Here is a 16,632-nt window from a genome sequence, read left to right as displayed (position 1 = left end):
CAGACAGTTATATGTACTGGATACTGTTTCATGAGCAAAAATAAGTAATAAAGGTCCGGATCTTAAACCACTATACTATCATAGCTTTAAAAGAGAAAAATGTGAGTATATTGGCAGGCAAATTACTATTTAATTGAAGCAGCACTTTTGAGTTATAATATTGTTTTATTGTTGATGTTCAAAGATGAACCAGATCGGTCATCAGAGGACGGTGAGGAAGAACCTCAAGGTGCTGCCCCTGCTCCTGCCCCTGCTGCTGCTGCTCCCGCTCCTAAACAACGTATGTACATCACAAAAGTTGGATTGCATTTTTTTTTTTGAATGAATAAAATTCATGCATTCATGGTATGTTTTTCACAATGACAAATATTAACTTTACAAGCTATTATAGTGATGGGATGCAATAGTTTCACAAAATGTTGTTTCCATTTCATACAGGAAAGAGAAGGTCCCGAAAAAGGCCAACCAGGATCGAGATGCAGCGGGAAGTAGAGGAGCGCATCCTGGAAGCCTTGGGGAGGGACTCCCCTCCTCCACCAGCACCCCCACCATCGGAAGATGAACTTTTTATGAAGAGCCTGGTTCCTTCCCTGGAAAGACTGCCACCCCAACAAAAAGAATTGGTGAAATTTCAAATTCACAAATTAATTTTTGAAGCCAGCACAGTGGTGCTGAATTTGGAACATTTGGAATAAATGTCTGGGGGACAATCTTTCCAGGGAACGAACCAGGAATTTCTTCTTATTTTTTTTTTTTTATATATTTTGATTGCATATATAATATATAAATAAATGCACTTTATTTAAGTTACTTTGTCCATGTTCTTTATTGTAGTTTTACAAGAAAACTCTTAAACAAAGGATACAACCATATGTGCTGTTTTTTATATCATCCCATCACTGCACTGAATATAGTACATTATAGTGTAGGATGATTGTATTGTGAAGGACACACTGCTACTACATATATTAAGTAATATTGCAGGAAGTTTGCTCAGTTGTAATGTGTGGGTGGCTCTTAAAAGAGCCGTTTTGGATGTGCTTGGGCATTACACGGTGTCTTGCCATGGGACCGTTCCCTCAGCAGAGAAATAGGATGTGAAGGCCTCCCTCACCCTGATGGCCTCTCTTGCTGAGTTGTTGGCAGCAATTCTTCCCAGATCTGGCAGTGGCTCCACCTCTCCAGCCGGTATGCTCACTACGGTTGTTTGGGTGGTTTTCCGCAGAAAATTATGCAGAACACATGTAGCCTTCACACACTTCTCTGCAACTTCTGGGTGGACCTCAATGGCTCGCCTGTACATCCTCCACTGAGAAGAAAGGATCCCAAAGGCATTCTCCACAACCAGCCGAGCTCGGGAGAGACGGTAATTGAAGATCCGGCGCTCCCTTGGAAGGTTGCGGCCGGGGAATGGCCTCATGAGATTTTTTCTCTGTGGAAAGGCCTCGTCAGCAACAAAGACGTGTGGCTGAAGTCCTTGGTGGTCAGCTCCTGGTAATGGCAGGTCAGCAGGCAGTTGGAGGGTGCCAGACTTAAGAGCTTGACCAAAAGCTGAGTTGGACAGACTCCCACCATCAATGGTTCTTCCGTAGCCTCCGACATCAATCAGCCGGAAACAATATTGTGCATCCACAACTGCCAGGAGAACTAATGAGAAGGTTCCCTTATAATTGAAGTACTGAGATCCAGAATTAGCAGGGGATTTGATGACAACATGCTTTCCATCCAGTGCTCCACAGCAGAGAGGAAAATTCCACCGCTCCTCAAACTGCACAGCAATTGCCCTCCACTCCTCTGTGGTGGGTACAGCCATGAACTCTTCCACAAGGCAGTCCCAAATAGCTGTGGCAACATCTGGGACAATACTGGAGACAGTGGAGACCCCAACACGGAAGCTGTTTGCAATGGTCCTGAAGGAGTCACCAGTAGCAAGATATCTGCAGCACAGAAAAACATTCAATTTATTAGTGAAGATACTATAGCTGATAATAAGTCGTTTTTTATTGATATGACTTCATGATTTCATGCTTTCATGAATTCATTTTATGAAACTGCCACTCACCGGAGACAGATGGACAGGCGCTCCGCAGCTGAGATGGAAAGCCTGTAGTTGGTGTCCAGCCGAGAAATCCTGTCACCGATCCGAACCAACAGGTCATCAAACTGGCTAACGGTTAGCCTCATGTAGCGCTGGAAGCGGCAGTCATCCAGACGTAATTCCTGGAGAAGTCGGTGAAATTCACCGAGCTGTGTGCGCCTACGGATGCTATTATGAACCCACAGACGACGGCGATTGGCATTCCGACGTTTGAGGGACTTCCACAACAAATACAAAGCCGCAATTGTCCTTATTCCTTTCATGGTTGAAGAAATAACGGAAAGAAATGGCGGACAGTTGGCTTCCAGGTCGTATAAGCCACGCCCCCTTTTTGGCGCGTCCAGCGCGATGGACGCGAATGAACACAAATAGTCCCCGGCGATGCCGGCGGCGCGTTTGGCGCGATTCGCGCGTGTGAACGCACCTTCATTCAGTCATTCAGGTCTTGGATACTTTTAGAGGACCCCCCCCCCCACACACACACACACACACTTATTCTAATGCTACTAGTACTTCTACTACTTATAATACTAATAATACAGTGAGGCAGGCAGGCAGACAGACAGTTATATGTACTGAGTGAGTGAGTGAGACAGGTAGAGAGTTAGATGGAGTGAGTGAGTGAGTGAGACAGGCATACAGACAGTTATATGTACTGAGTGAGTGAGTGAGACAGGCAGACAGTTATATGTACTGAGTGAGTGAGTGAAATATAACTGTCAAATATGTGATGAGTGAGACAGGCAGACAGTCATTTGTACTGAGTGAGTGAGTGAGACAGGCAACAAACAGTTAGATGGAGTGAGTGAGTGAGACAGGCAAACAGTTATATGTACTGAGTGAGTGAGTGAGACAGGCAGACAGTTAGGTTGAGTGATTGAGTGAGACAGGCAGACAATTATATGTACTGAGTGAGTGAGTGAAATATAACTGTCGCATATGTGATGAGTGAGACAGGCACACAGAAAGACATTTGTACACTGTACACTACTGCTCAGGTACACAGTAAACTACCTGCTCAGGTACACTGTACACTACCTGCTCAGGTCCTATGTACACTACCTGCTCAGGTACACAGTAAACTACCTGCTCAGGTACTATGTACACTACCTGTTCAGGTACACAGTAAACTACCTGCTCAGGTACACTGTACACTACCTGCTCAGGTCCTATGTACACTACCTGCTCAGGTACACAGTAAACTACCTGCTCAGGTACTATGTACACTACCTGTTCAGGTACACAGTAAACTACCTGCTCAGGTACACTGTACAGTACCTGCTTAGGTACACGGTAAACTACCTGCTCAGGTACACGGTAAACTACCTGCTCAGGTACACGGTAAATTACCTGCTCAGGTACAAGGTAAACAACCTGCTCAGGTACTCTGTAAACTGCCTGCTCAGGTACGCAGTAAACTACCTGATCAGGTATACAGTAAACTACCTGTTCAGGTACACTGTACACTACCTAATCAGGTCCACCGTACACTTACTGCTCAGGTACACTGTACATTTACTGCTAAGGGAGACTGTACACCACCTGCTCAGGTACTATGTACACTACCTGCTCAGGTACACAGTAAACTACCTGCTCAGGTACTCTGTACACTAGCTGCTCAGGTACACAGTAAACTACCTTCTCAGGTACACATTGAACTTCCTGCTCAGGTACACTGTACACTTACTGCTCACTTACACTGTACAATTACTGCTATGGTACACTGTACAATTACTGCTATGGTACACTGTACACCACCTGCTCAGGTACACTGTACACTACCTGCTCAGGTACACAGTAAACTACCTGCTAAGGTACTCTGTACACTACCTGCTCAGGTACACAGTAAACTACCTGCCCAGGTACACAGTAAACTACCTGCTAAGGTACACAGTAAACTACCTGCTCAGGTACACAGTAAACTACCTGCTCAGGTACTATGTACACTACCTGCTCAGGTACACAGTAAACTACCTGCTCAGGTACTCTGTACACTAGCTGCTCAGGTACACAGTAAACTACCTTCTCAGGTACACATTGAACTTCCTGCTCAGGTACACTGTACACTTACTGCTCACTTACACTGTACAATTACTGCTATGGTACACTGTACACCACCTGCTCAGGTACACTGTACACTACCTGCTCAGGTACACAGTAAACTACCTGCTAAGGTACTCTGTACACTACCTGCTCAGGTACACAGTAAACTACCTGCCCAGGTACACAGTAAACTACCTGCTAAGGTACACAGTAAACTACCTGCTAAGGTACTCTGTACACTACCTGCTCAGGTACACAGTAAACTACCTGCTAAGGTACTCTGTACACTACCTGCTCAGGTACACAGTAAACTACATGCTAAGGTACACAGAAAACTACCTGCTAAGGTACACAGTAAACTACCTGCTAAGGTACACAGTAAACTACCTGCTAAGGTACTCTGTACACTACCTGCTCAGGTACACAGTAAACTACCTGCTAAGGTACTCTGTACACTACCTGCTCAGGTACACAGTAAACTACATGCTAAGGTACACAGTAAACTACCTGCTAAGGTACTCTGTACACTACCTGCTCAGGTACACAGTAAACTACATGCTAAGGTACACAGTAAACTACCTGCTAAGGTACTCTTTACACTACCTGCTCAGGTACACAGTAAGCTACCTGCTCAGGTACACAGTAAACTACCTGCTCAGGTACTATGTACACTACCTGCTCAGGTACTATGTACACTACCTGCTCAGGTACACAGTAAACTACCTGCTCAGGTACTATGTACACTAGCTGCTCAGGTACACAGTAAACTACCTTCTCAGGTACACATTGAACTTCCTGCTCAGGTACACTGTACACTTACTGCTCACTTACACTGTACAATTACTGCTATGGTACACTGTACACCACCTGCTCAGGTACACTGTACACTACCTGCTCAGGTACACAGTAAACTACCTGCTAAGGTACTCTGTACACTACCTGCTCAGGTACACAGTAAACTACCTGCCCAGGTACACAGTAAACTACCTGCTAAGGTACACAGTACACTACCTGCTCAGGTACACAGTAAACTACCTGCTAAGGTACACAGTAAACTACCTGCTAAGGTACACAGTAAACTACCTGCTAAGGTACTCTGTACACTACCTGCTCAGGTACACAGTAAACTACCTGCTAAGGTACTCTGTACACTACCTGCTCAGGTACACAGTAAACTACATGCTAAGGTACACAGTAAACTACCTGCTAAGGTACACAGTAAACTACCTGCTAAGGTACACAGTAAACTACCTGCTAAGGTACTCTGTACACTACCTGCTCAGGTACACAGTAAACTACCTGCTAAGGTACTCTGTACACTACCTGCTCAGGTACACAGTAAACTACATGCTAAGGTACACAGTAAACTACCTGCTAAGGTACTCTGTACACTACCTGCTCAGGTACACAGTAAACTACATGCTAAGGTACACAGTAAACTACCTGCTAAGGTACTCTTTACACTACCTGCTCAGGTACACAGTAAACTACCTGCTCAGGTACACAGTAAACTACCTGCTCAGGTACTATGTACACTACCTGTTCAGGTACACAGTAAACTACCTGCTCAGGTACACTGTACACTACCTGCTCAGGTACACGGTAAACTACCTGCTCAGGTACACGGTAAATTACCTGCTCAGGTACAAGGTAAACAACCTGCTCAGGTACTCTGTAAACTGCCTGCTCAGGTACGCAGTAAACTACCTGTTTAGGTATACAGTAAACCACCTGCTCAGGTACACTGTACACTACTTGCTCAGGTACACAGTAAACTACCTGCTCAGGTACACAGTAAACTACCTGCTCAGGTACTCTGTACACTATCTGCTCAGGTACTCTGTACACTACTTGCTCAGGTACACAGTAAAGTACCTGCTCAGGTACACAGTAAACTACCTGCTCAGGTACACTGTACACTACTTGTTCAGGTACTATGTACACTACCTGCTCAGGTACTCTGTACACTACTTGCTCAGGTACACAGTAAAGTACCTGCTCAGGTACACAGTAAACTACCTGCTCAGGTACACTGTACACTACTTGTTCAGGTACTATGTACACTACCTGCTCAGGTACTCTGTACACTACTTGCTCAGGTACACAGTAAACTACCTGCTCAGGTACTCTGTACACTAGCTGCTCAGGTACTCTGTACACTACTTACTCGGCACCAAACAGCAAACAGTCAAGCTGGTGAACATAGTGGAGCATTTAACAGTTAAAAAGACAGATATTGCCCCCAGGAGTTTGTGGAGAACAATGAGCTTAAAGAGAGAGTATTACACTTACATTCATCAGTTGACACAAACATGTTTCTTCATGTTGCTTTGTGTCTGCTGGATGTGTAAATAGGCAACTGCTATGCCACATATTTCACTGTTGTAATTACCGCTTGTTGTGCCACCCAATTTTGGTGAAAAGAATCAAATAATGCTGCTGCCAAAATAAGTGTGTGAAGCCTCGTGGGGAGGGGAGGGGGGAGCTGCTCTCATGTGATTGGTTGAAAATGAGGCTGTCATCTGATTGGCTACAGATAGGTCCATGTTGAAAAAAACACATTTGCTAATCCAACCACGTCAGGGGAGTCTCAAAAAACCCACAAACAAATGTGGAGAAATCCACAAATAAATGCAGTGCGATCCACAAACAAATCCACAAATAGAAAAATCCACACACAAATCCATACAAATGCAGAAATATATTTGTGATTTTTTTTTTACATTTATATAAATTGTAATTTATTTATGTGTGCATTGGAGTGTATTTGTGAATCGTTCTGTGTGCATTTGTGAATCTTTCTGTTTGCATTTGCAATTATTGAGACTGATCTGACCCCATACTTTTGTGATGTCCTCAGGTCTTGAAGTCGTCTTCGAAAGTACTCAACAGGTTTATCTTTGAGAGAAGGGTGTTTTGTTTCCAAATGCTGCTTCAGTTTTGACGGCTTCATGCTTTCTTGTGCCAGAACCTCGCTGCACAAAACTGTGGTTTTTGTCCTCTTCTGTCCTCAATGTAAGAACATCCATATCTCATGTAGTCTGTCTCGTACTTGCCTTTCGCTGAATTAGCACATAGAAACAAACTTTGCGGGTGTTCTTCTATACTGTGAAATTGCGGGTGTCTATTAGCATTACAAGGCATTAACGCCAAATACTGTTTTTTTCAGCCCACTGAAAACGGGTCCCACCAGTTCAGAATCACTGATGTTGAGAATACAATGGTTGTATTGCCTTGTTTAATTACCATTGCAACAGGAAATGAATCAATGAATGACTGAAATAATGTTTTTTAAAATGTATTATCAATGCATAACTACACCCAACCCACTTACAAGTAACCACTTGGGCTTACAAGTAACCACAAATTCAAACATGGCAGGACCAGAGTGCAGTGTACACATTTTAGTAGAAAAAAAAAAATACAAAAACACTCTGAGCTTAATGTTAATGTTCTGCCCTGAATAAGTTAACTGTTAAATCTGTTTTCATTGTTTCATGGATAAATGTGTGGCGCTTTTATTTTGACACCTGTAATGAAGCAGGAAGTGAGAAGCAGGAAGTAGGAAGTTGAGAGCTGTAAACTGCAGAGAACATGGTCGCAGCTGTGTGGTATCCCATGTTTAATCCACAGTAATCCTTCGCCTGAATTCCTCAGAAAGCAATGTCTGTAAGTGTTTTATGTTCTTAGTGTGTTGAATAAGTAAGAATGGTGACCTTTGTTAGGTAAATGTGAACATAAGGCTGTTTATATTGATCTGTTATTCATATTGCAGTCAACTAAGATGTTTTGTATTTTCTTTTCTAGTTTCACTCTGATTCAACGTTGTCAACCTGATTAATATGTACGGAATCAATAAAGGAGCAGGCACGCTCGCAGTCCTGGCTCTTGAAAAGGAGTTTGGCTGGCTGTTTATCTATGTTAACACTTTGGAAGTAAAACACATAGAGAGAACAGTACAGTTAAGATACGGTTACTCCAAGGGGCTTTTATTTTGAAAGGATGGGACTGGGTGGGGGAGAGAGGTGGAGAGGAAACAGAATCATAATGTTTGACACACATACACAGGTTATTAAATGACAGGCATGTGTGTGAGAGAGAGAGAGATTGTGGAGAAAGACAGAGAGACAGACAGACAGAGAGACAGACAGAGAGAGACAGACAGACAGACAGACAGACAGACAGAGAGAGACAGAGAGCGATACATACAGACAGACAGAGAGAGAGAGAGAGAGAGAGAGACAGACAGGCAGGAGGTCTAACGATGCCTTTGACTGAATATCTCCAAGTCGTGTGTGTGTGTGTGTGTGTGTAGAGAGAGCCTGCGTGCATGTGTGTAACTGGTTGCCATGATAAGGACGCACCTGGTTGGAGAGGCAGACTGATTAAGAAACGTTACAGTAAACAGTGATTTTGAACAAAACCCCTTCCTCCTTTTAACAAAAAGCAGGAGTCTGAGTGCCAAAATATGGATACCATAAGAAAGATAAGACTCTGCCGAACGCGGTGGTGTGGTTTTTATGTTTGTGGTATTAAAAATTTGAGCTCTAGAGCAATATACAAAACTGGTACCGTCTGCTTTCTTTGAGAAATTAGTGGTGAAATTTAACATGGAGTCTAATGGATCAGTTGGTTGGAGTTCATGTTGCTCTGCGGCTCTTTGAGCCAAATGTGTTAATCCATTAGGTTCCAATGACATCTGTGTGAGACAGCACAACATTTCCAAGCTTTTTGGCCAAAAATGATGTATAAAGAGTAAAAATTGTGGGACTTGGAGCATTTTGTTTGGAAAAATCACAGAATATTTTCATGCTCTGCTCCACTCTAACGCTGAACATTCCGTTCAATACCCACCCATTATAAAATCTGAAACGGACCCAAAATGTTCCTTAAACGTTAGTTAAATGTTAGTAAAAACAGTGCTACCTATCAAAATGTCCATTTGGCTCAATAAAGTCCAGCGTTTTGTCAACGTTTTAAACTTAAAATCATTTTTCTACGTTAAAGTATAGCTAGTGAATATGGGCCCAAAGTTAAGTGTTTTTTTAGCTCTCTTCACGCCGAAACCCCAAGTGAATGAGGACATTTTGCTCCATTTTGGATTTTTAGGATAACCGCTGGGTGAATCTCTCAAAAAAATACTTAGCACACTATTTCCGATAAGGCCGCACGTTTTGATGTATTTTTGGCGCAGGTGTTGGCAACGCTGTGTGAGGAGAAGCGCGCTAAACTTTCTGCCGAATAAAGATTAAGCCCGATGGATTATATACAGTGTGCTTTGGCACAGGCAGTTTTAGTAGAAGTGCTACCCTGAGCCTTCCACTTAGCACTTATTGTATTCGTATTAGTTTGTTGCACTTATTGTATTTGTTTCTTTCTGCACTGTACATTTGCTCTGGTCTATGCTCTTAGATACTTGTTTAAGAAAGGAGATGCACTTATGACTTCTGGTGACTAGTAGTTCTCTTGAATACCTTGAATACACTTATTGTAAGTCGCTTTGGATAAAAGCGTCTGCTAAATGACTGTAATGTAATGTAATGTACTGCTTTTGTGCTACAAAGCCACACTGCATAATAACGCTAATAGACATTCATGAGGACTGTCCCTGATGAGTACATAAAAGAAATAGGATAGAAAGAAGAAAGTGGGAGGAACAAAGAGGGTCAAAGCTTATTTTTAGGCCCTCTAGCAGGTTCATCCTGCCCTGGATGTATCATATTACAATTCCAACAACAGGGGGAATCTAATGCAATCTGCAATGCTAACATGTACAGAAATCATTGCTCTGAAGCCATCATTTTTCTACATTGATGCACATGACAAGACAAATGTCGTTTCCTACTGCAGGGGGCACTGTTGCATCACAAGTAACACTCCAGTTGCCAGTGCCCACTTACACAAACACACACACACGCACATAAAGGTTATAACAAAGTCTTCTTGATTATTATTCAGAGGACGTCTGGGTATGACCAATCATTTAACACCATCAAATAAACAAAACATAGAATCAGATCAACAGACAGCCAAACAAGGAAACCAGGTTGCAACAACACTTCCACATCCATGTCCCCACACACACACACACACACACACACACACACACACACACACACACACACACACACACACACACACACACACACACACACACACACATAAAGGCTCTGTTGAAGAGGAAGACAGCGGATTCTCTTTGGGCTAATAGCATCTCTGGTGACTGACATCACTGGTGCTCAGAGATGACACATGCTTGGAGTACAGTCACTACGGTAAACCCAGAGGCATCCGTGAGTCACCATGGTTATTGTGATTCATTAACCCCTAAAAGCAGAGCCCAGGCGTCTGATTGGACGGTTGAAGGTGAGGAGCATTAACAGAGCTACAGGTGAATAGGGTCAGCACAGATCAGACCTGTGGGACTGGGAGAGGTCTCAGCCATTATTATGGATTGGTCTGACAACAAAGAAATGTTCCCCCTGGCCTCAGGCAATGACTCTCAATGAAACAGACACACAGTCGGGATCAGACTCATATTTTGTCCAGTCAGTGTGAGGTATTTGTTAAATTTGTTGAAAGTTTCCCTCTGACCACAACTGCTCAATATGTCTGGATGAGTTTTCAGTCCCATGAGGTATGGTTCCTGTGTAGTGTTGAAGGTTTTAAATCAGTCAAACATTTTTTTGTACATTTATGAACACAAAAACAACACACGTTTATCTACCTTTGGTTTTGAGAAGAGGCCGGTCAAAGGTACAAATCTGAACTGTAGCAAATCAATAATGCTTCATCACTACAGTGATACTATCATAATCAATTCATCCAAAATGAACAATGGAACATGGTTGATGTTGTGACATGGTTGATGTTGTGACATTATCACGGTTAACATTGTAACACATGGTTAACATTGTGAACCCTCCCTGGAGAATCCAAATCAAACTTCTGAATGCGCAGCATCATTCTTCAGAACCTTTTGGGCACACTCACAAGTGGCATTTACTATTCTCTTACCATTCTCAGCACAGATGGGAGACTTAAAATAAAAATGTGTCTCCAAAAGGTTGGACATGGCCTAACTACTAAGCTTTCTTCTATTTGCCGTCTCATCCTATAGCATAGGATTATAGAGACTGTAAATAAACCCATCTCCCCTCCTGTACCAACTGATACCAACCTTCAGAAACACATATTGCCATGCAGACAGCCTTATCACCACACCGTCTGTGTATTGCAGAGTACAGTATGTGCTTCCAGGACTACAGTGTGTGTGAGTGTGTAAGCTGGTGCCTCTGGTGAATAGATTAGCGTTATTGCATCTTCAAAACAGGGCACGGCTCAGCCCAGCGCACACGTTTAAACTAAACGCTAACACAGCATACTGTCACTGCTTGGCTTTGTAAAGAAATCCTTCATAGATGACAAAGGAAGGTGGTGCAACGCAGGGATCAGAGGGAATGAGACGAGGGAGAGGAGGGAGACAAGAGGAGAGGAGGGAGGGAGGTGTAAAATAAAAGATGATATTTATTCTAACTGAGAGAGAACAGAGAACCCTGCCTATGAATTATGTATCTGCAGGAATGGGCATCTCTTTGTAAATGACAAAATCTTTATTAAAGGAGAGAGTTCTCTCGCTATTGCTTTAATGCAGTAGCACCTACAGTGTGGACAGCTGCGATGTGAATAGAAAGAGAAGGAGGAAAGAAATACGCGAACAGGAGAGGGGCGATTAGGAGAGGCAATGAGGAGATAAGGAAAATAGGAAAGAAGGAAAAAGTGGAAAACTGGGAGAGGAAATTGGAAAATGACATAGTTAGAGACATGTACATGCAAAATGGCTATAAGAGCTTATCAAATGTTTTGAATATCTTTCATCACTAACAGTTCATTTTTGGAAGGAAGGGTTTGAATACATTTCTTGCTTTATTATTTAATGGATTTAGGTACTTGGTTCAAACATTATAATAGTTTGTCAGCAGTTAAACACATATTTATACCAATATAAATGCAGTAGTCTTTTTTCAAACACTTTTGTTGCAAAGCTACATACAGATATTATTGTGAAATAAACAAATTCAGGTACTAGCTTGTAGCTAGCTACTCTCCTCCATTGGTCAGCATTGCTCACTCATCGACACCTAATATTTGATCAATGGAACAGCAAACTGTTTTTGTCATATACTATGATTTAGGTGTGCATTAGTAGAGGAGAACAAGTTGAACACAGTGCATTTGAGTGTATGTAAGATTTTATATTGTACATACAGTAACTATATGCCACTTCTTATACATATCTGTGCTTACAGTACCCAGTTATATTTTTGACATTGTTTTGACACTTTTGTGTTTGACATTTTGACACCTGCTTATTTTTATGATCTTTACCCTTAACTGTTAACTTTATGGCATGCTTTTGCATTTTGGATTTGCGGCTTACTCTTTACTAGTTTATATTTATCACACCGTTAACTTGTTTTTATTTCTGGCATTGTCTAGGTTTGGGTTTTGTACATTATCAATAATCTTATTGTTTATATTTTGTTTTGTTTGCATTGGAGCCTGTAGGTGACATCAGGACTTCGATTCTCCATTTTCCTTCACGGTCCAGCAAGCACAGTCTGTTTTCACTTGTGGAAGGCTGCTGAGGGGTTCCCATCTCTGTCCTTGCATTAGAGACTCTTCTAGTTGGTTGGGGCAGCTGCACAGGGTGTTTGAAACCAGTGGATGAACATAATGAATATTGACCTGTTTAGAGCTGTCAGTAGAATTAGAGGTGACAAAGACTGCAGTGCAGAGGAAATCTTCAAAATTCTTCAACTTCACTAAATGTGGGAACTAATGCAAAGTGTTGTACACTTGATAACACACACACAGAAAAACACAATCTGCCAAATGATGCCCATCCAGAAATCTTTGAGGCTGCGTCAGACTGACTGCAGCTCGGAGGTGTGGCGAGCTTCACTTCAGGTGTCAGCAGCATTATACGGGCCTGTTAATAAACACCATTAGATCAAAGCTGTGTTTGCTAGTTATTACAACTCTGGAGTCTTTAATCGCTTTCATTTGGTTTGTTTGGCTTAGTAAGTCAGAATCCATTGAATTCAGGTGACACCAAAACTACTGCAGCTTTAAAGTTATAAGACATTGGCTTTGAAATAATGTTGTGTTCAAGACCATATGCATAGAGCCAGAGTCAAGATTGTAATAAGTAAATTAAAAATAAGTATGTGATCATTTGTCCACACTAAACAAAATTGCAACCAATCAGTGTGTAAAATACACTTGATCTACATTTTCTTGCATATATGAGGATTATATTGAAAGCTTGAATACTTGTCAAGGTATTCCTGCTCCAACAATTTAGAGGCAATGCCTTTGTGAACCATAATTCATTTCCAAAATATTAGACATTTTGTAAGTAGTATTTTATTGATTTTTTTGTCATATAGATTGTCACATCTTGGTGAACAAATTAAATGACTCATATATACAAATACAAATAAAATAAATACAAATGAAATACAGAAAAACAAACATTTAAAATAGTCTTACATTTATTTTCAGCATTATGTGTCTGAGAATCAATGTGTTAAAAAAAAGAACCTTTCTTTATTAGTCTGCCTCTCCACCCAGGTGCCCCAATCACCATGGCAACCAGTGACAAACAGCACACACCTTTACATTTCAAATACAAAGATGAGAGGAGCAGAAGCCCTCATGGTCACATTTGTAACACCACAAACACAAAGATTACATCAGTCTTTTCTCTCTGTTGATAATATTTTGGCGATTGTTTTTTCGAAAGGCTTTTAAAGGTAGTTTTGTAGAAAAATTAACTTGCAGTCTAAAGATCTAGTCTGCTTCTTTTACCCTGGTGCCGCATTCACCATGGTAACCAGTGACACATACACACCCAAGCAGCGCGTACGCAACTATGAATGTCTTTGAAGCAATAGTTACCACTACAGAAATGACATAAGTGAGAGTATGAATCTCAAATACAGAAGTGAGAGAAGAGATAGCTTTTCCAACAATACAAATCTCAAATACAGAAATGAGAGGTAGCTTTTTGTGAACAGGAAAGAAGGCAAACAGGCTTGTTTTTATAAAAAAAAACAGCATGGTATTACAAGAGCACGTAGCTCAGTAATGATATTAACAATGCCTTATACCTGTTGTGACTGGCATTTGCTCAACTATTGTATTTTCTCTCTCTCATACGATTACTCAATCAACTCATCAACTACATACACACAGCATGTGGCCAATGTACCTCAATGATACATCTTACTGCTGGTGATATTGCCGAATATGTTGCAATACGCAACATTAGGTGAAATTCTTAAGAGATCTTCTACCATGCATTGTAGAGGTTGACTATGATAAGGTGGGATTTAAATTCAAATGGTATTTTGCTTCACAGGGCATTTATAGTGGGGAGAACAGTCTACATTCAATCTCAAACCAGGGAGGGGCCCTCTCAGGTTGCAATGTCCATTGAGCTATACGGCAGAAGGCATAATGATAAAATACTAGTTTAGGGAGACCCATGCCACACTTACCGGTTGGCACCTGAAGCTTTTCTAAGCTTTTCTCTCTATTCTTGGACATTTATTGTTCCAGAAGAACATTTTGCAAATATGGTTAAACCTTTTAAAGTACTCATTGGTAATATATAAGAAGACATACAAACATATAATTAAACCTTGGAATACATCTAATTTTCAGGACATTGACTTTTCCGCACAATGATAGAAATAATGATGACCGTCTTTCCATATACACTGACATTTTATTTGAAGTGGGTTAGTGGAACAACCTCTGACTAAATCTATTGACCTTATACTCGGATAGCTTGGAGAACGATTCAATATGATCCAATAGTGTTGGGACTGATCTGACTGGGTATATGGCAAACCACAATATGTCATGTGCATAAACTTATGTATACAAGTATATGTTATTATGATATTATTCTTCACTACTAAATACAATTCCTTGAATGTTTGGGTTCTTACGGATAGCTGCCGCAAGAGGATGACCCTGAATATATTCAATTTGGATTCATAAAGGCAGGCAGTAACAGGTGAGGGTAAGCAAAATATCTATTTTATATTTATCATAACAGCTAACAGTGCCATAACACATATTTACAGCCTGGTTTGTTTTTTCCCCACTTTAAAAAAACTTTTCCTCATTTATTTTACCAATCAGAAGTTGGCATTAAATTCCCTGGAGGGTGGAGGGAGGCTGTCAGTAGTAATGTCATATACATATGAAAATAGTATGGTCCTTTGCCCAGCCAGCTGAGCCTATGAGTGAGTTACAGCAAGCCAGACAGAAGACATCTTCACTGTACGTACACGGTGCAGAGATGGTTTTACATATTGAGAGGATCTAAATGATTGAGAGCTAGACATACAGTGCATTTAAAGTGAATGGTACATTTGTAGAGATGTGGGCTGAACTCAGGTCTGCCATGCGGAACGCTGCAGTGTCAGAAGACTGACAGGGATGCAAGAGCAGTGTGCAAATGAAAGAAATTGTGTGTATGTGTCTGTGCTCTGTCTCTTAATCCAGCACAAAATTGAAACAGACACACACACGTGCTCAATATATGGCTGAAGCTGGGTAGTCTGTCAGTTTGATGTACAAAATCTGTCTGGGTGCCTACACCTTTAAGTGGGGCTTCTTTGGTGTTTACAGTTATTCAAGGACACAGTAGCTATAGCCGTGCGGTGGGTGCAGTGCTACCCATTAACTTCCTTGTTCTCACCGCTATGTTTACGTTTATATGTAAATTGTGAAGAATTTCAGTACTAAAAGTATTATTAGTAGGATTATTATTTGTATTCCCTAGTGGTGAATAAAAGTGTCACAATAATAGAAGGTCAAAATATGTTAAAGAGTCACAATATATTTACTAATGGAATTAATTATATGTTTATAATATGTAAGAGACACAGGAGGGAGCCGGGAGGAGACCAGGGGCGGAGCCACACAGACACACAGACGCACAGACCGTGGGCACATCCCAAGTCTCTTAATTGTCATTTCCTCGCTCCTCGCTTGAACCGGAAGTTGTTCTGCACCGCCATATTGAAGGCCGTCCCAAAGCTCTTATTTAGCTCAGAGGAGCGAGGAGAGAGGAGTGAGGAGGGATCTCCGAGGAGTCATGAGCGAGGAACCACGAGAACGGCCTTCCAGGAAGTGTTTTAACGGCCGACACGCCCCATTGTTCATTGTTCATCAGTTATGTGATTGGACGCTGCAGCTGATCGGACGACAGATTTTTTTCAACATGTAAACAGTGAAGACGGATCACAGATTAAACTCAACCTTTATATTTGATTAGTTTTCTGATTCACCATCTGGTTTAAATATATGTTCATTGTACAACAAAAGGACCACAAACAACTTTCTTCATTTATTAGAAAGATTTGTCTTTTCATGATCTGATATTTCCCTCAATAACTTTTATTATGGAT

The 16,632-nt window shown here is 41.4% G+C and overlaps 1 protein-coding gene across 1 annotated transcript in view; it reads right to left on the bottom strand.

Moving 5' to 3' along the window:
* Window positions 1-1,048: 1,048 nt before the first annotated feature.
* Window positions 1,049-16,632, bottom strand: part of LOC306702538 (uncharacterized protein) — a gene marked incomplete at both ends in the record, with an annotated part of 52,248 nt that continues 36,664 nt past the window's right edge. The window contains 2 exons of the mRNA XM_079168176.1: window positions 1,049-1,937; window positions 2,063-2,220. Coding sequence (XP_079024302.1) covers window positions 1,049-1,937; window positions 2,063-2,220 — 1,047 coding nt within the window. The remainder of the gene's footprint in view (window positions 1,938-2,062; window positions 2,221-16,632) is intronic.

This window comes from Pholis gunnellus (genome assembly GCF_910591455.1).
Source record: "Pholis gunnellus genome assembly, chromosome: 10".
NCBI classification, from domain to species: Eukaryota; Metazoa; Chordata; class Actinopteri; order Perciformes; family Pholidae; genus Pholis; species Pholis gunnellus.
The sequence above is the reverse complement of the archived record's forward strand: the minus strand, read 5'-3'. Positions and strand labels throughout refer to the sequence as shown.